General features: G+C 31.6%; 2 protein-coding genes across 4 annotated transcripts; one reads left to right on the forward strand and one right to left on the reverse strand.

Annotated features, from left to right (window-relative positions):
• Positions 1–869: 869 nt before the first annotated feature.
• On the forward strand, positions 870–15486 carry LOC139866360 (uncharacterized). Of its 3 annotated transcripts, XM_071854585.1 has the most exons (17): positions 870–1373; positions 8164–8511; positions 8705–8845; positions 9508–9640; positions 10797–10910; positions 10998–11071; positions 11429–11503; positions 11623–11715; positions 11846–11906; positions 12049–12381; positions 12952–13078; positions 13170–13269; positions 13357–13426; positions 13515–13667; positions 14038–14133; positions 14226–14545; positions 15157–15486. In XM_071854585.1, exons 1-17 carry the CDS (start codon positions 1278–1280, stop codon positions 15325–15327), a joined length of 2505 nt encoding a protein of 834 aa, XP_071710686.1. In that variant the 5' UTR covers positions 870–1277; the 3' UTR covers positions 15328–15486. The 3 variants fall into 3 exon arrangements, with proteins under 3 accessions (XP_071710686.1, XP_071710687.1, XP_071710688.1); XM_071854586.1 differs by lacking the exon at positions 15157–15486 and having other exon boundaries at positions 14038–14155; positions 14248–14363; XM_071854587.1 differs by lacking the exons at positions 8164–8511; positions 8705–8845.
• Positions 15487–17397: 1911 nt separating this feature from the next.
• LOC139866393 (pathogenesis-related thaumatin-like protein 3.5) lies at positions 17398–18818 on the reverse strand. Its single transcript, XM_071854620.1, has 2 exons — positions 18764–18818; positions 17398–18181 (listed from the first exon to the last, which is right to left on the reverse strand). The coding sequence occupies exons 1-2, from the start codon at positions 18816–18818 to the stop codon at positions 17493–17495; spliced, it is 744 nt and encodes a 247-aa protein (XP_071710721.1). The 3' UTR covers positions 17398–17492.
• Positions 18819–20254: the final 1436 nt, after the last annotated feature.

Consider the following 20254-nt stretch of genomic DNA (forward strand, 5'->3'; position numbering starts at 1 on the left):
AAAAAATTATATAGTTACGCTTTTTACCCCTGAAATAGTAAAAAGTTGGGGGGTCGTTGCGTGTATGAGGTCGAATTTGAGGGGCCGGGTGTAGTGTGAACGCGAACTCAAAACGACATCCGGATACAATTGAAACTACAAATTCTCGCATGCATATTAGTATGTAGGTATAATAATAATAATTATTATTATTATTTTAATAATAATAATAATAACTAGAAAAAAATTCGACCACGCGTTGCTGTGGTTGTATTCAACGCGCGGTCGAATTTGGATATTCGTTGTTTGGTACCTAATATGTCTAGTAGGTTGATTTGTTTGTTGTACGTGTATGTATATGTATGAAATGTAGTCTGAAATATTTAGTGTTTTTTTAACGATTTTCGTTTCGCATATAGTTAGTCTCGTTGTGTTCGTAAAATTATTTCGAGTTGAACGGTGGTCTCGGAAAAATTTAACTCGAACCGAGCGAGAAGATAATGCCCGTTTTAAATTCGGGTGGAATTAATTTCTTTTATTTTAATAAAATTATTTATTCACGCTTTCTACTATTAAAAAAGTGTTAACTTGAGGGGCCGTTTTGTAAATTGCTCCGAATTAAAGACCATTTGTAATGTGAACGAATATTCAATATTCAAAATAATAATAATAATAATAATAATAATAATAATAATAATTATAATTAATAATAATAATAATAATAATAATAATAATAATAATAATAATAATAATAATAATAATAATAATAATAATAATAATAATAATAATAATAATAAAAGATACGGAGTAATAAAAAAATAATACTCGTATTAGATATGATCTCACGTTAGGCGCCTCTCATTTTCCTTGAATCCTTCTTCCCTAAAATCACCCCGACTTAAATCACACACATTACACACACACACACACACTTTCACAACCAACATTACAATCATAATTCTTCCGAAAATACAACAATAATCGTGCATTAAATTTGTCACAAATTTCAATCTTTGTTCTTTTGAATCTCTTAACAGTCATTCCAAGAAGAATAAGTCCACAATTAACAATTAATCTTATTTGCATTAATATTAATAATATTATTATATTATATTATTATTGTGTTTACAATCGTCAATTTCATTCCGCTGCTGATAAAATCATAAAACAACTCACACCCACAAACCTAATTCTAAATAATGCCACAAATTTTGGGTCTTTTCACGGCGATCTGGGAGTGGTTGTCGCCGGAGATTTGATTAACAGATGACTTTTCCGGCGTCCGTACAATCTATTTCATGGAGTTCAAGATTTATTACAGTAATGTTAGTATTGTTACCAGATGCATTGTTTTTCCCAGAAAGAAATTAAGGACTGAGCTAATTGTCCTCCAGGTAAAAATATTTATATTTATTTATTACTATAATACTATGCTTCTTAATTAATTTTTGTAAATTATGCTCATCATTCTTTATAAAAAGATTGAAGCTTTTTAATTCATTAATGTAACTCTCAGTTGGGTTCTTTGTTTTCAATATAATTGAAGGAAAATTATAAGCTTTTTCAGTATCTTTAATTACATCCGTATGTTTTAATTTTGGGTTGTTGTGTTTCAGTTAATTTGACATGATATTAAAAATTAGGGTTTGTATGTCATGAAAAAAATGCTAAATTTATAACCCCTTTGAGGCATGTTTAAAAAGTTTGTGTTATATTTCAGTAGGCTTATAACTACCTTTAGTGGCCTGGTTCAATATATTCAAATTGAAAGAACCAATAAAAGAGAGATGTGTTGTAGAAGATATTGGAGAGAAAGAGGTTGAAGAGAGGTGTGATGTATTTAATGTATATGTGTGTTTTTGTAACTTACATTATGCACATATATATAGTACAAATTTTACTATCCATATTTGACTAATTACCATCCATATTTAACTACTAAATTTACAACACTCCCCCTTGGATGGTAATTTTTTTTAAAGAACAATTAATACTGCCTCGTTAAAAACCTTGCTAAAGAAAACCCAGTGGGATAAAACTTTAGCTAAGGGAAAAAGAGTGCAGCATAGAGTTGACTCCCCCTCAAGTAGACAACGCTGAGTCGTCACATCTTTTGAACTTGCCTCATGCCAATATTGTGAACGTATGTTTTGAAAACAGCGATTGACAGTGCTTTGGTATAAAGATCAGCAGAGTTGTTGATTGAACGTATCTCATTTTAATCTGGTTGTCTTTTACGAGATCTTGAGTATATGAGAAGAATCTGAGGTTTTCATCTGAAACTGTATCATCTAAATCTTTTATGTACAAGTTTGACCCATGTGATTTGTCTACAGTCTCCTTCATGGTTTGCTCAAACTGTTGTTTCAATTCCTATTCCCTTTCAGTCTTTTTCTGAGCCTTACTAATATACCATTCTTTTCCATCAAACTTATGACCGTTAAGACCGTTTATAGCTTTAGCGCCTCGTCATCATTTATGTTTTGTTCTGTCATTTTTGATACTCTTCTTTCATTTGTACTATGTAAGCTGTATTATCTTCATAGATAGTTGTTGGGCTTTTATAGCGTTCTAGTCCACAAGAATCAATAATGATTTGTATCATTGATCTTAACTAAAATCATTCCCGAGTAGCTTCATGTAATGCAATCACTTCGGCATGATTTGATGATGTTGCAACAAGTGTTTGTTTTGAGAACGTCATGATATTGCGGTGCCTCCATTTAGGAATACATATCCAGTTTGAGATTTAGCTTTATGTAGATCAGATAAATAATCTGCATCTGTATAACCAAACAAATCTTATTTCGAGTTGTTAGAATAAAATAATTATAAATCAGTAGTTCCCCGAAGGTATCAAACTATTTGTTTGATCCCATTCCAATGTCTTTTGGTAGGGGCTTAGCTGAACCTTGTCAACAAATTAACTGCAAAAGAAATGTCAGATCTTGTATAATTTGTAAGATACATAAGAGCCCCAATTGCACTAAAATATGGAACTTCTGAACCAAGAAGATCTTCATGATCTTCTAGAGGATGAAATGGATTAGTATCAATATTAAGATCTAACAACCATATGAGTACTTAATGGTTTTTGTCTTGTCCATATTAAAATATTTTAAAATCTTTTCGGTATAAGTTGTTTGATGTATAAGTAAGTCATTAGTTATATGCTCAATATGTAAATCAACGTAATACTTGATTTTTTTTTATTTTAAAATCTTTCTTTAGAAGTTGAATGGCTTCATAGATTTCTTTATTTAAGATAATTGATATAAACAGCTATGATCACATATCCGAACATTGTTTTTATAAAAACACGTGCAAATAAGTTTATATGTATACCCTTTTCTTATCAAGTAGTAATTTAATCGATTATACCACATACGTCCCGATTGTATAAACCCATTTAGAAATCTTTGTGATTTAATGGAATATATTCCCTTGGGTTTTGCATTAGATGCTTATGATACCTTAACCCTTCAGGTATATTCATATATATATCACTATTAAGTGATCCATACAGATAAGTAGTAACAACATCCATGAGATGCATTTAAATAACTACCAGGTTGATTAAGTATCTAATAAGTAATTGTATTCATTATAGGAGGATAAGTTTTTCTCCTAATTCATTTCTGGTCTTTGTGGGAAATCTTGAGTTACAAGTCTAGTTTTGCCTTGTAACTTCATTTGCACATTTCTTTTCGGATAAAAATTCATTTGTATCCCATTGTTTCACATCTTTAAAAGTGATAACGATTGATCCAAAAACTTTTCTTTTATTGAGCGATTCTAATTCAGCTCGTATTGCTCCTTTCCGTTGAGTTCAATCACGTCTATTTTGATATTCAATGACAGATTTTGGTTCCAGATCATCATCTTTATTAATAATGTCATTGTAACATTATATGAAAATATCTCATCAAGATTTTTCATTTCATTTCAGTTTCATAATATTGCATAATTTATTGCAATTTATGTATTTACATTTATCAATATCCTCTGCAGAAGGAGTATTGATTTGTGGTTCTTCTTGAACACTTTCTTTTACCTCATTATCAGCTGATTTTCTTTTTCGAGCATTTTTATCTTTGGAACCAATTGGTCTCTCACGTTTCTGCCGTAGCAAAGACTCATGAGTGACATTATTGCCAGCTTTTGTAATTTCAATTCTAGCTGAAGCATTTATTGCTGGTATATATGATTTAGTTACTTATTTTTTGTATCTTTAAATGCATAAAGTAATTAATTTGCAAGTTCTTGCATATGCATTATATTTGAACTTTCTTTTCGCATTCTTTTGTGCGATGATCAATATTCCTTAATTGATGTTCACACCATGAAACATCATTTTATTTATATTTCATTTCTCCCCCTAATATAGGGAACAATGTTTCATTAAAGTGACAATCGACAAAACTTGCTGTAAAAACATCACCCGTCATGGGTTCAATATATCTTATGATTGAAGATGTTTCATATCTAACATATATTTCAATCCTTCTTTGAGGAACCATTTGTTGTGGTTGTTCAATTAAAAATACACTGCACAACCAAATGTTCTAAGATGGAAAATATTTGGTCTCCACCAAAATTAAGTTGGTAATGGAGAATATTTATAACTTGCACTTGATTTAATGCGAATTAATGTCACATCATGTAAATTTACATGTCCCTATATAAATATTGAGAGTTTTGTACTCATTTCTAATTGTCTAGTTATTAGCTGTAAGCGTTTATCTATTGATTCAGCTAAACCAATTTTGTGTATGCACATGAGCAACTGGATGTTCAACAACAATCCTTGTAGACATATAATAATCATTAAAAGCTTGAGATGTTAACTCACCATCATTATCAAGTCTCATCCTTTTAATGGTGTAATCAGAATAATGTGTTCTTAATTTAATAATTTGTGCAAGAAACTTTGCAAATGCCATATTACGGCTTGATAACACACAAACATGAGACCATGCGTTAGATGCGTCTATTAGAAAAATGGTCCACATGATGGATGAATTGGTCCATATATATACCCTTGAATTCTTTCAAGAAACATTGGTGATTATTTCTCAATGTGCTTTTCATTAATCGCCATATGTGCTTTTCATTAATCACCATATGTGTTTTTCGTTAATCACTATATGTGCTTTTCATTAATCACTATATGTGCTTTTCATTAATCACCATATGTGATTTTCATTAATCACCATATGTGCTTTTCATCATATATCATTTTCACCATATGCGCTTTTAATCATATGTGCCGCGCTTTTCGTCATATGCACTTTTCATTATATGCGCTTTTAATTATATGCGCTGCGCTTTTCATCATATGCGCTTTTAATCATATGCGCTGCGCTTTTCATCATATGCGCTGCGCTTTTCATCATATGCGCTTTTTATCATATGCGCTTTTTATCATATGCGCTTTTCGGTGCTACATAGATATTTCTCATTTTCGATTATCATTGACTGATAATCATATCCATTATGATATATATCAGAGAAACTTAACAAATTTCTCTTTGATTTGGGAGAAAACAAGACATTGTTTACCAAAAAATTCGTACCATTTGGTAATATGAAATTTTGCCTTTTTCGTTCCTTATATCAAGTTTGCAAGAGCTGATATAGTATTTATAATTCCTTCATTTGATTTAAATCAATGAAATATTTCTTAGATTTGATCATAGTGTGTATGTTACTACTATCTGCAATACATTGGTCTTTACCATTTAATTGATGTTGTATTTCAGCAGGATTCATACTAAAACTTCAAATAAGATAAGCAAATAATGAGTTATATTTCAGCAAGATAATCAAATTATATTACCTGCAAACAAGTTATAATCTGAAGTACATAAAAGATAACACTTAATAAAACATATGCGTTATGGTCTAAAACCATTTATTTATGAGTGATACATAAAAAAACTAGGCATCTTAGAAAATTCAAACCATTCAAGTCTCAAGGTAGCTCAGGGTTAATTTAATCAAGATTTGTCAACAGATTCACTCTCGTTGTCTTTTCTTTTGGGACTTATTTGTAGAGCTAAACAAGATGTTCATGTATTCAAGAAATACTAGACTGATGATCCACGTTACCAGATCATTAATAAGAATCTCCGGAATTCTTATAAGAGCGTCTACTAATATCTTTAATTTTATTCTTTCATGGATCACCGTTATTATTATTATTTTTTTTAATAATTAATATCGTATCTATCTTTGAGTATTTTCCATAATACACTTGGATTTTCGATCATATAATATGTAGATTCTAAGGACTCGTCAATATGTTTGCTAAGAAAAATACTTACTATTGCTTTCTCTTGTTCGGAATAATTGTTATTTTCATTCAGGGTTTCTAAAATACCGTTTGATTCGAGATGTTTTTCTACATTCATAACCCATGTTAAGTAGTTGTTCCCACTTGTTCTAAATGAGCAAATTTAAGCCTTTTCAAATTCGACATTTTCTATTATCAAAAAGATGAATAACATAAATCATAATCATAATCAACTTCTATTCATAGACAAATAATAAAATGAAATTAGAATCATTTTAAATTCATAAGTAGCAAACAACAGAATAATGGTATGATTATAAATAATAAAACCACAAGGGCAGGATAGAATATAGGTTCACCCGGTGGCATATTAGCAACAATGATGATAGTTAATATGACCAATACAATAGGAAAAATCATCCTTGTGTGAATCATTTTACAAAAACTTTTTGAGAGTAGTAATCTGAAAAATGAAGATTGATTTGTGAAAATGTGAAAACGGAGATGTTTATTTTATATTTGAAAAATATAGTTGTTGTAACGTCGTCAGTTGAAGTTAACAACCGTTATGTATATATGACCGTTGTAACGTCGTTAGTTGACGTTAACGAATAAAGTCACTATATCAAAACGCGTATGAGTAATATAAAGGACACGATTTTTTTTTTCTTATTTTAACTTTTAAGATTTACTTTTAATAAAAATACAAACTACTTTTTCTTATTTTAACTTTTAAGATTTACTTTTAATAAAAATACAAACTACTTTTTCTTATTTTAACTTTTAAGATTTACTTTTAATAAAAATACAAACTACTTTTTTTTATTTTAACTTTTAAGATTTACTTTTAATAAAAATACAAACTATTTTTTCTTATTTTAACTTTTAAGATTTACTTTTAAGAATAAACATTAGTATGCATGAAATAAATAATGATTAATTGCATAAGTAATCATAAATGTTAGATAACATATAAAGACCCCATCGTATTCGTATTGATCGGAATTAATCTCGACCCATGGTACCGTGTTGTCAAATGACGTGTTGCGTACATAAAGTACCGTGTTGTCAAATGACGTGTTGCGTACAATCATGAGGTCTTATTAACATAAATATAAATGTTAGTGAAGTTAATAAGAGTTAGATTACAGAAATATAATTCAGGCGGTATAACCGACCATATATAACTTAAATAACATAAATATAAATGTTAGTGAAGTTAATAAAAGTTAGATTACAGAAATATAATTCAGGCGGTATAACCGACCATATATAACTTAAATAACATAAATATAAATGTTAGTGAAGTTAATAAAAGTTAGATTACAGAAATATAATTCAGGCGGTATAACCGACCATATATAACTTAAATAACATAAATATAAATGTTAGTGAAGTTAATAAAAGTTAGATAATTTCTTACCTTGATTAGTGACGTGTGCTTGCTTAGATAAACCTTGATTATACGGAGCACTTCGTGCTGATAACGTGTTATATTTCAGTAGGCTTATAACTACCTTTAGTGGCCTGGTTCAATATATTCAAATTGAAAGAACCAATAAAAGAGAGATGTGTTGTAGAAGATATAGGAGAGAAAGAGGTTGAAGAGAGGTGTGATGTATTTAATGTATATGTGTGTTTTTGTAACTTACATTATGCACATATATATAGTACAAATTTTACTATCCATATTTGACTAATTACCATCCATATTTAACTACTAAATTTACAACAGTTTGTTAATTTGGTAAAATTTTCTGAATTGTATATATTTAGTATACAAGGCACATGGAATATAAGGGTGTATGCTTCTGTTTAAGAGAAGTCAATTATTTGCCTATAACAATATCAATGTTAACTAATAGTTTATATTTGCTTGTTCATTACAGATTCTTTTAGTATTAGTATTTTTCGACATTGGTCAAGCAACATTTGGGGATAAATATGTACACACGCGAAGATTGGAAAATAGCGGTGAAACTATTCAATCACATTCATGCATTCATGATCAAATAATTGAACAAAGAAAAAAGAGACCAGGACACAAGGTGTTTTCTGTTACACCACAGGTTTATCACGTAAATTATCTTTGGCGTAAGGGACGAGAACTATTGGGAACTTTTAAATCTTCGAGTTTTTTAAAGGACGAAAAGTTACCGATAAGGATTTATTTAAACTATGATGCCGTGGGTCATTCGGCTGATAGGGATTGTAGGAATGTTGGAGATATAGTTAAGGTGAGTTTACTCTAATAGAGAATTGATATGATATTTCTACCATCAGAATTGATAAATCCACCACAATTGTGCATTAGGTACTTCAGTACAAGCACTTAATTAACATCTCGATTTATCAATTTTAAAGATGGAAATATCTTTATCGTTATAGATGACTTGTTTAAGTTGAATTCATTATGAATTTTGTACTCAGTTAGGTGAGCCTCCAGCAGCTTCTGATTTCGGTAGGCTGTCGTGTAATCCTCATAATGGTCCTCCGATTTTTGGTGATTGCTGGTATAATTGCACTTTGGATGATATAACCGGGGACGACAAAAGGCGTCGCCTTCGAAAGGTTGTTCCTAACTTTCGTTTTCAGTTATCATTGAGCTGTATGATATGTAGCATGTTTGATTGCAAGGGATGATTCTATTTAATTTGTTCATTAGATTTTTAGATTTTCATTTTATTACTAATTACTTTTGTATAATGAAATAGTTTTTTGATTTTTTTTTTATCGAAATAATTATTTAATTATTTTAGTATCACTTGGCAGCCTTTGATTCGTTCTCTTAATGATTCAAGATTTTAAATGAGTTTGGTTCTGAATGACAATTATATGTTTGATAATTATTCTAATTGAACAATATGAATGAGGTAAAATTACATTATTACCCTTTTATATGAATCAGAAATTCAATTTAGTTGTTTTATAAGTGTTCTTGATATAATTTAAGGATGATATTACAGAAAATTTAAGTGCTTAATGTTTAAGAGAGTATTTCAACTCTGAATGATTTCGCAATCATTGCTAAACCATTCAGCATCTAATGTCATTAAGAGGTTATAAACATATGCCCCGAATTCTGAAAATGCCCCGAATTCTGAATGGTTAATGCTGAACTATTCAATTCAATTAAGAGGTAAACAAACACACTCAATTTCAATTACAAGTAGCAATGATTTTTTTTTTTTTTTTTAATGCTGGGAATTTTGTATATATATTTGAGAAAACAGGCTTTAGGACAAACAGCAGAATGGTTCAAGAGAGCGTTGGGTGTAGAGCGTGTAAGAGGAAACTTGAGGTTAAGTGGTTACTCTGCGTGTGGTCAAGATGGTGGTGTTCAGCTTCCACGTCAATACATAGAAGGTAACTCGGTAGCCCGTTATAATACTCAAGTCGGACTTTTTACTAGAGATGGTAAAATGGGCTAAGAAAACGGGCCGGGTAATGTGGATAGGTAACACTATTTATTTATGGATCAGTTCAGGCTAATTTTCTACCCAAAACACTTTTTTGAAGTGGCGATTCCAGGATTATAATTCAATGGGGTCCCGAATTTTTTTTTTCAGTACCAATTATATTAGATTGCTATTTTAGTGATAGTTTACCTTCAAAAAAATTATAAATTCAAAAAATATTTGGGGTCCGAGTAGTATAAATAATTTAGTGGTGTCATATACAATTCAAAAGAAAAACTATAGATTTAAAAAATATATGGGGTCATACATTTAAATTTAGTGGTGTCCTATAAAATTTACAGGGTTTTCTCTACTAAAAATTTTCAAACTAGCGGTGTCCCGTGACCCCACGGGTCTTCACTTAGAATCGCCTCTGCTTTTTTGTGCCTTTTTTGTAGATAATTAGTGTTTTAAATTTAGTTTGAAAACCTATATTATATATTATATATTATATATCTATTATAATCTAATCTAATATTAAAACGATTTGGGAGACTGTATGCTTTTACCCAATATACCCGTCTTTTAGAATGGTTCGTTCCTTCCACAATAGTTTCGCGTCGATATTATCCAGGAAACTAGTGACGTAGAATGTAGATGCGATTTTCTTCATGTCTTATTGGCACTGTTGTAAAAGTCGGCCGACGTGCCTGTTTCCGGACTAACCAATACCGTTTCGCCCAAAAATACCTAAAAGGTCGGTCAACAATAAAAAGTCGGTCAAAGTCAAAGTTGGTAAAAATTTTAATATTTTCTAAAATTAGATTTTATGCCCTATATCTATATTTGAAAATTTTATGTTTTATGCTTTGATATATTATGTGTAATATATATATGTTTGATTTATTTATTACTACAAGTCAATGTTGGTCAACACCCGACTCGTCCCCCAATCATGTGGAGAGAATTACTAATGTTAGATCAGTTTATGCTTCATCTATTATTTATTATTATAGTGTTTTAATTTTCCCATTAATAACCTGAATCAGCTCATTCAATAAGTAAATAGGTCAAAATTGCCTTGTATAGTAAATAATAATCTATGCTTCTGTGCATCTTGGTAGAGGGCGTTGCGGATGCTGACTTGGTTCTTTTGGTGACTACAAGACCCACAACGGGCAACACCCTGGCGTGGGCCGTAGCATGTGAACGTGATCAATGGGGTCGTGCAATTGCTGGTAGTTTATCTAGTTTACGGTACACATTGCTGGTTTTGCATAATACATTTATGTTTTTTAATCCGTTTTTCTCGGGTTTTCTAATAGGACATGTGAATGTTGCTCCTCGCCACTTGACAGCAGAAGCAGAAACGTTACTTTCAGCTACCCTCATACATGAAGTGAGTGTCATTTTCATTGTTGAATATTTAAGAATTTTAAATTGTTTTCCACCGTTGTGAAAGTCAACCGACATGTCGGTTTTGGGACTCGCCCGTCCCGACTTGCCCAAAAACGCCTTAAAAGTCGGGTCGGGTCGGGTCGGGTATGAGTCGGTCAAAGTCAAAGTTTGGTCTAAAAATTTGTATTTTTCAAATTTAGATTTTGTGACATATATCGATGTTTGAAATATTTATGTGTAATATATTTATATTGTTTAGTTTTTTATTACCAAAAGTCAATGTTAGTCAACGTGCGACTAGTCCCCGACTCACAAATTTTACAACCTTGTTATTTTCTGACAAGTTTTGAGGTTTCAGGTGATTCACGTTCTTGGGTTTGACCCTCATGCTTTCACACATTTTAGAGATGAGAGAAAAAGACGACGTACTCGGGTGAAATTTTATTAAATAAAATAAAAATCGTATTACTTTTATGGATTTTTTGTTATAAAGATAAATAAAAAGTTTTTATTAGGTTTCGAAATTTTTAACCATGATCTTTTGTTATTTAGGTGACTAAACAAACTATGGATGAAAATCTTGGGAGGATGGTAACTCGTGTTGTTCTTCCACGAGTTGTTATGCATTCACGCTATCATTATGGGGTACAGCTTACATATGTTTTTTTTTTTACCTATTTTGACCTGTTATCCAACCTGTCTGACCCACCTATTTTGTACTTAAAGGAAGTTTAGTAGGAAAAAAATATAACCTTTATAAGTTTTGCATTGTTAGGCATTTTCCGAAAATTTCACCGGTCTGGAGTTGGAAGACGGTGGAGGGCGTGGAACATCAGGTTCGTGAATATTTCTGGCCAACATTATTAATTAACTTTAAGGAAAAAAGAAAGGGAAAAAAAGAATACCGGGTTCACTAGCTAATTGTACATTGTACAATCTGTATTATATAATGATTAAAAATGTGTGAATTTCTATCAGGATCTCATTGGGAAAAGAGATTATTAATGAACGAAATAATGACGGGGTCGGTTGATACAAGATCCGTAGTTTCGAAAATGACACTTGCGTTACTAGAAGATAGTGGTTGGTATCAAGCTAATTATAGCATGGCAGACCAACTCGATTGGGGTCGCAACCAAGGGACCGAGTTTGTTACGGCCCGTTGCAACAATTGGAAAGGGGCGTATCGTTGCAACACGACACAATTTTCGGGGTGTACGTATAATAGAGAGGCCGAGGGTTATTGTCCTATTGTAAATTATAGTGGGGACCTTCCTCAGTGGGCCCGTTATTTTCCTCAAGCTAATGAAGGTCAGATCTTTAGATGTCGTGAAGTGAAAGTTATGATTTTGAATATTTAGTTGTCACAAATTTTCACGGATGATCTCTGTGGTTTATATCGTACTACGCATTTCACGGATGATCCCTGTGGTTTGTATCGGATTACACTCGTGGTCCTTGTGCCTTTTTTTGTCAGGATGGTCCCTGTGGTTTGCATTTAAATCACTCCCTGTCCCTATCGCCCGTTATCTTTTTTCGTTAAAATATAGCATGTGCAAGGCATGTGAGGGTACGATTGTCCTTTCAGCTTTTGCATTTTGTTTAATAGTCATCTGGTGATTCAATTGCACCCTCACGTGCCTTACGCATGCCAATTTTAACGGGGAAAAGATAACTAGCGTTTAGGGACAGAGGCCATCGGTGATTCAAGCGGAAACCACAGGGACCATCCTTGACGGAATAAAAAGCACGGGACCATTAGTGTAATCCGATACAAACAACATGGACCCATCCGTGAAATTTTGTTTTTAATTGTTGGAGGCAAAATGGGCGGGTTGGATGATGGGTCAAAATTGAATTACCAATTTTTGATGAATGCAGGTGGACAATCGATGTTGGCTGATTACTGCACGTATTTTGTAGCGTATTCTGATGGTTCGTGTATAGATACAAATAGTGCACGAATGCCCGACCGCATGTTGGGCGAAGTTCGTGGAAGTAATTCGAGGTGAAAATTTCGATATTATTATATTAAATTTCTAAAGGTTTAAAATTGGATTTTGATATCTCTATCATTTTCGTTTATTTTAATTTCATAGGTGTATGGCGTCTTCGTTAGTACGTAACGGTTTTGTTAGAGGTTCTATGACCCAAGGAAAAGGTTGTTACCAACATAAATGCATCAACAACACTTTAGAGGTCCGATTTTTGTATTCATGTAATTCATTTTATATAATTTATTTGTCACTAAAAACTATTTTTAAAAAATTAATCATTGTTTCATAGGTTGCTGTTGATGGTATTTGGAAAGCGTGTCCGGAAGCTGGTGGACCCGTTCAATTTCCTGGATTTAATGGTAATTTTGTTCGTAAAAAAGATAGAATTTATTACACATTTACAACTTTTATTTGTTGATTTTAACACGATTTCGTTTGCAACCACAGGCGAACTGATCTGTCCGTCATATCACGAACTTTGTAGCGTCAATCCTCATCTTATGTCCCAACAGTGCCCCGATTCGTGCAATTCAAATGGAGATTGTGTTAACGGAAAGTGTGTTTGCTTTCTTGGGTTTGATGGTCATGATTGTAGCAAGCGTACGATCTCGTCGCCTTTTAATACGCTATTATAGTGATTAATGATGTATTATCGTCAGTGTTGCAGAATTACTCGGCGAGTACTCGGTTTTTGCAACTCGGGGAGTGGAGTACTCGGTCAAACTTGGTCAAACTCGGCCAAAATTCGGGATTACTTGAAAAATCGGTCAAAACTCTGGATTCCTCGGGAAATCAGTCAAAATTGGTCAAAATAGGTCAAAAGTCAAACTTGGTCAACATCCGAGTACTCCCCGAGTTGCTGAGTACTCCCTAAGAAGTCCCGAATGAGTACCCCGAGTAGTGATTTGTGCAACCTTGATTATTGTTAATATGTTTAATATTTAATAGTTGTATCCTATATCCTATTCAGGGTCTTGCCCTAGCAAATGTAGTGCTCACGGAAAGTGTCTCAAGAACGGTATTTGTCAATGCTTGGATGGATTCACGGGGATCGATTGCTCAACTGGTTAGTTTAAGCTTGTAGTCCTGTTAGTATTTCTAAAAACTTATTATTTCAACAATTAGTTGCTAATCGGATTATTTTGGATTGATTTACAGCGGTTTGTAACGAACAATGCAGCCTTCATGGTGGGGTGTGCGATAACGGGGTGTGTGAATTTCGGTGTTCCGACTACGCAGGCTATACGTGTCGAAACAGTTCTTTGGTTCTTGATAATCTTTCGATTTGTAAAGACGTTTTAATTAGCGATGATGGCGGGCAACACTGTGCACCAAGTGAATCGAGCGTTTTGAGACAGTTGGAAGATGTTGTAGTGATGCCGAATTATCACCGTTTGTACCCGAGTGGTGCTAGAAAGATTCTGAATATGTTCATAGGCAGAAACTGCGATAAAGCAGCCAAACGACTTGCGTGTTGGGTAAGATTGTTTTTCCATATAGGCTTCTTGATCAAAATGACTATTTTACCCACTGTTGTAAAAAACTCCGATCCGATTACTCCTGATTAATTCCCGATTGCTTCTTTTTAAAAACAGACCGATCCGATTTTCCAAAAACCTTTTAATTAATGGGTCAACGTCGGTTAATGGATAAAAATTGGATTTGTTGGTCAAAGTCGGTCAAAGTCAAAATTGGTCAATCATTTAATATGAATCCAGATTGGAATTTTATAGTTTTTGAACAAATGAACGGTTATGTTTATTTTTTTAGACAATCATATAAAAGTACTCCGTATATGTTTATATTTATGGTTTTCTTCTGCATTTACACATAATTTCGAAAGTTAACATTTAAATGCATAAAAAGTCGACTCATAAATCGCCGATTTGCGGATTACCCCCTTCAAAGTCCTAACCGAGTAATCCCCGAGTAGCGACTTTTGCAACCTTCGTTTTTACATTTTCAAGCATTACATGCAGTATTATGTTCAGTTTTCCATGCTTTACTGATGTTTTAAAAAGCTTAATCTTTTATTGTTATTATGCTGGTAAACGTGCACAACTCGTGTTGATATTGTGGAATGAAACAGATATCGATACAGAAGTGCGAGAAAGATGGTAACAACAGATTAAGAGTATGTTATTCAGCGTGTCAAGCGTATAATCTGGCGTGTGGTGCATCGCTAGATTGTTGGGAACAAACACTTTTTAGCGACAAGGGTTTATGCACAGGTTCGGGTGAGATGGAGTCATGGTTTTGAAGCATCAACAAACAGATAACAAGTGTAAATTATAGAGTAGTTTTTTTGTTATTTTTCCTGCCCCTCTTATTTTTTATTTTTCTTGGTTTATTGTAAAGGAAAAGTCAGCAAAAAGTGCACCCACTTTAAAGAATCTTAAAGGATGTAGAAATAACTCAACATTATATACCTACATTATCTATCTAAAATATACCTACTATATTTAAAAGTTAGAGTGGAAATGAATAGTACTATTTATTCTTCCACTTTTTTCAAACTTAACCCCTTAACTTTCATTAAAATACAAATCGAACTCCCTACTTTATACGTATATTTTTTCTCAAATTTCACAAGCTTAACCTCTAACTTTTATTAAAATACAAATCGAACCCCCACTTTACTAACTTATTTTTTTTTTACTAATATTCAATTTTCACAAACTTAATCCCCTAACTTTTATTAAAATACAAATCGAACCCCCACTTTACTAACTTATTTTTTTTTACTAATATTCAATTTTCACAAACTTAATCCCCTAACTTTTATTAAAATACAAACATTTTTCCACTTTTTCCAAACTTAACCCCTTAACTTCATTAAAATACAAATCGAACCCCCCACTTTATACGTATATTTGTTCCCAAATTTCACAAGCTTAACCCCTAACTTTTATTAAAATACAAATCGAACCCCCACTTTACTAACTTTTTTTTTTTACTAATATTCAATTTTCACAAACTTAACCCCCTAACTTTTATTAAAATACAAACATTTTTCCACTTTTCCCAAACTTAACCCCTTAACTTTCATTAAAATACAAATCGAACCCCCCACTTTATACGTATATTTTCCCCCAAATTTCACAAGCTTAACCCCTAACTTTTATTAAAATACAAATCGAACCCCCACTTTACTAACTTTTTTTTTGTTGCTAATATTCAATTTTCACATACTTAACCCCTAACTTTTATTAAAATACAAAGCGAACCCCCACTTTATACGTAAAGTTTTTTCAAATTTTACAAACTTAACCCACTAACTTATATTAAAATACAAATCGAACCCCCACTTTACTAACTTTTTTTTTTAAAATAGCACCCGAACGTTAAAAGAAGCAACTTTCACAAAAGGAACAACCCTTCAATGTTATATCGAAAAAAATTCTTTTTTACAAAATAGATCAAGACTTTTTTTTTTTTTAACTCGCATTCAAAACGGAGCCCCCGGCGCGAAGCGAGGGCTCCACAACTAGTTGTTACTAAAAGAAAAAAAAAAAAAAATAAGTGGGATTTCTAGGTTTTTAGTTATACACCGAGTGTAATTGCGTAAATGAGCTGAGTTACTCGACATAGAGTTGTTAAAAGATCGATTTGAGTCAAGTTTAAACGAGCTAGAGCTCGAGTTTGGATAGTTAATACTCCATTACTCAAGAATTCTTTAGGAAATTTACTGAAACACGAGTTAAGTCAACGTTGATTAGAGAGTATACAAATAATACTCCTACAAAAATATATAATTCACCCGGTATCAGGTCTCGCGCTCGGGAGGGTTGATTACCCGAGGTTTATCTTCTATGGGAGAGTCAATGTGTTCGTTCATAGGAGGGTTTCCCCGCTTACCCAAAAAAAAAATTTGTTATAAAACGACATGTTATAATGCTTCAAACGACCACACATTTCACATGTTTTAGTATTAAAAAAATATATATATAATCACAATCCCATTTGTTCAAAATTTGTTATAAAACGACATGTTATAATGCTTCAAATGACCACGCATTTCACATGTTTTAGTACACGCGATAATAATAATAATAATAATAATAATAATAATAATTGATCGCAAAGTTATAACAATATGACACTGCCAGAATAATATTATTGGCCGGTGGATGTCTGGATGATTACATTTTCTTTTACATAATTAACAAATAATTTTTATGAACAATTGTGCAAATAGTTACTTAAACTAGCAATAACAGTACAATATTATATTACTAAATTATTATTTATAAACTATAAAATCAATCAACAAGTACCAATTTCAGACTGAAATCTAACATAAACTAATCCGAAGGTATCCAACTATCCATTGATGCTTGTTTCAAAAACTAGATTCATCTAACAACTAAAAACTCAAATCTCCAATCTCAATACTAATATTTTTTTAAATTCAAAATTCCCAAATTAAAATCCCCCACTATTACTTGGACAAAACGTAATCAAATAGTCCGACCCGGAACAAGTAAAAGTACTCGACGCATCATCATACGCATAACTATACGCACTAGGACACGCAGCTTTAAACATAACCGAAAATTGCGTCGGTGCACACGTGGCAGGCGTAGCATGCTCACCAGTACAACAAAACTCCGGTACGTTAAACGCATCACACGCGCTTTTACACGCCACCGCCGCACCGTTACCGTCAACCACTCGTAACTCCGCCGGACAATTAACATTCAAATCCGCGATACATCCGGCGTACTGACAGTCACCGGCGCCGCCGGTAGGTTTAATTCCAATACCTACATTATAACCGTCAACAAGGCTGACGTCATAAAAATCCTTATCACTATTACTTATACCACCGGCGATTGTGAATTCCGCTAAGGACACCGGCGGTGCACCACCGCCGTTGCATTTAAGTGTGCTACCGCAATCGCCGGTTTCGCACTTTCCGTTACCGAATTCGTCGAATGTGCAACCGGTTCGGGCCCAAAACCGGCCCGACCAGCCTGGCGTTGCAGGAAACTGAACACTAGCGCCTGGTGATAGTGAGAAACCGCCTTCACCTAAGACCGTTCCGGCATTGCCGGAAAGCGTTCCCGGCCAAACTGTATAGCTACAGCTGTTTTGTAACGTAAACACCGTAGCTGTGACGTCATCACCTGCAAAATACACGAATTACATTCAATTTCAGCTGTAGTACTTAATTTTGAAATTATTTTCTTTTAATTTTTTTTTGGAATATAATGTTGTACAAAGCGGTTACTAGTCACTTTTCTAATAGCGGTTATTAATATGTACAACAAAATAAAGCGTGTTAATGACAGCCCTTAGATATGTCGTTAGCATTTTCTTAATTTTTTTTAAAGTCTTTCAATCACATTATTAGGTATATATTTAGGTCAACAAATCCAGACCTGCAAATCATTAATCATTTTATTAATTGAATTAAAAACGTAATTATGTTACAAACATCAATTTGCATTGAGTTTTTGCAAATATCGATTCAATTTACTAAGCTATAGCAGCAGTATGTATATAATTAATGATTAATAATTAATTTTTATTGGTAAGAGTTGTGTATAAAACATAAGTAACGATCGGAATGAGTAAACTAACAGGAACATGAAGTTGAATATATTGATATTGATAATTTGATATTAGCAGATAATTAACATTAATTAATTATTAATAGTATAAAAGATTGATCAAACATTAGAATTGAATACCTGAAAGGAAGATGGTGAAAAGAAGAAGAATAAGATGATAAAAGCTAGATCTCATAATGATTTGAGTTGAAGAAGATGAAGGAGCAGAAAGAAATACACGAAAAGATTGTGTATGTAAATATGCGTGTGTTAGAGAGATAGTGGGAGAGTGGGGGGTTTGTAATTAGGTTTGTGATAGTAATTTATCTGTATTATTAACGATTTCAAAATAATCTAATCTTCTATATATATATATATATATATATATATATATATATATATATTATAAATCACGTGCTTACATGTTATTTTCTTAATTAATCTGATTGAGATAATGTTACATGTCACTATCATATTAAATTTGTCACATATCAATCTATTAAATCTTCATAATTAAGGAATTTAAATTAAATATAACTTAATTGATATTTATATAAGGGAATCATAAAAACTTATAATATTATAGATTACAGATATTAGTTTCATGATTGTAAACAACATTCACTTGCAAATATGTTGATTGAAACTAATTCGACGATTCATTCATCTTTATAATTCTAGACTAATAAATTTTATATACGTGGATTAAATAATGAAACTAGATCAAAATCATGTATTTTCTCTTAATATGAAATCACTCAATTATTTTACTTTAATTTATTTTTGAGTTTAAAATTTAACATCATACTTTAATTTTTCGTTACATATAGAATATAGGCAATTGTTACCATAAACCACATTATAATAATTTCTAAGACTAACCACAACTAATCTCTTAATGTTTATTTTTCAAATTCACGGGCTCAAAAACATGTATTTTATTTGAAGACGAAATCACTCGGCCATTTCACTTTTATTTATTTTTAATCTCCAAATTTAACATTATACTTTGACTCACATTAAGGTATGTAATTTTTTAAATATTCTATTTTATATAAAATTACAATCATAATCTATATATATATATATATATATATATATATATATATATATATATATATATATATATATATATATATATATATATATATATATATATATATATATATATATATATATATAATATAATAGTGACTCCCATTACCATAAATGAGCCACCATTAAATATATTTTCCATTAACTAAAAAATTGAATTAGTAATTTATTATAATGGTCAAAAAGTTAAAAATCTCATCCACCCATTGTAAGTAAATGGTAAAAAATAACTATAAATTATTATTTACTCTTTAATAAATTGCGATAAATATAAATTAATTACTTTTCATTCACATTTTATATATATATATATATATATATATATATATATATATATATATATATATATATATATATATATATATATATATATATATATATATATAATAAAGCACATGCTTACATGTTATTTTCTTAATTAATCTGATTGAGATAATGTCACGTGTCACTATAATATTAAATTTGTCACATATCAATCTATTAAATCTTTATAATTAAGGAATTTAAATTAAATATAACTTAATTGATATTTATATA

The sequence above is a fragment of the Rutidosis leptorrhynchoides genome, chromosome 9 (genome assembly GCF_046630445.1).
Source record: "Rutidosis leptorrhynchoides isolate AG116_Rl617_1_P2 chromosome 9, CSIRO_AGI_Rlap_v1, whole genome shotgun sequence".
NCBI classification, from domain to species: Eukaryota; Viridiplantae; Streptophyta; class Magnoliopsida; order Asterales; family Asteraceae; genus Rutidosis; species Rutidosis leptorrhynchoides.

Bases quoted from the DNA above. Each gene is read 5' to 3' on its own strand.
- LOC139866360 (XM_071854585.1), top strand. From the start codon at position 1,278: ATGGAGTTCAAGATTTATTACAGTAATGTTAGTATTGTTACCAGATGC. The intron at 9,641-10,796 runs GTAACTCGGTAG...GCATCTTGGTAG, and splicing joins TCCACGTCAATACATAGAAG to AGGGCGTTGCGGATGCTGAC. The intron at 10,911-10,997 runs GTAGTTTATCTA...GTTTTCTAATAG, and splicing joins ATGGGGTCGTGCAATTGCTG to GACATGTGAATGTTGCTCCT.
- LOC139866393 (XM_071854620.1), bottom strand. From the start codon at position 18,818: ATGAGATCTAGCTTTTATCATCTTATTCTTCTTCTTTTCACCATCTTC. The intron at 18,182-18,763 runs GTATTCAATTCT...ATGACGTCACAG, and splicing joins TTTCACCATCTTCCTTTCAG to CTACGGTGTTTACGTTACAA.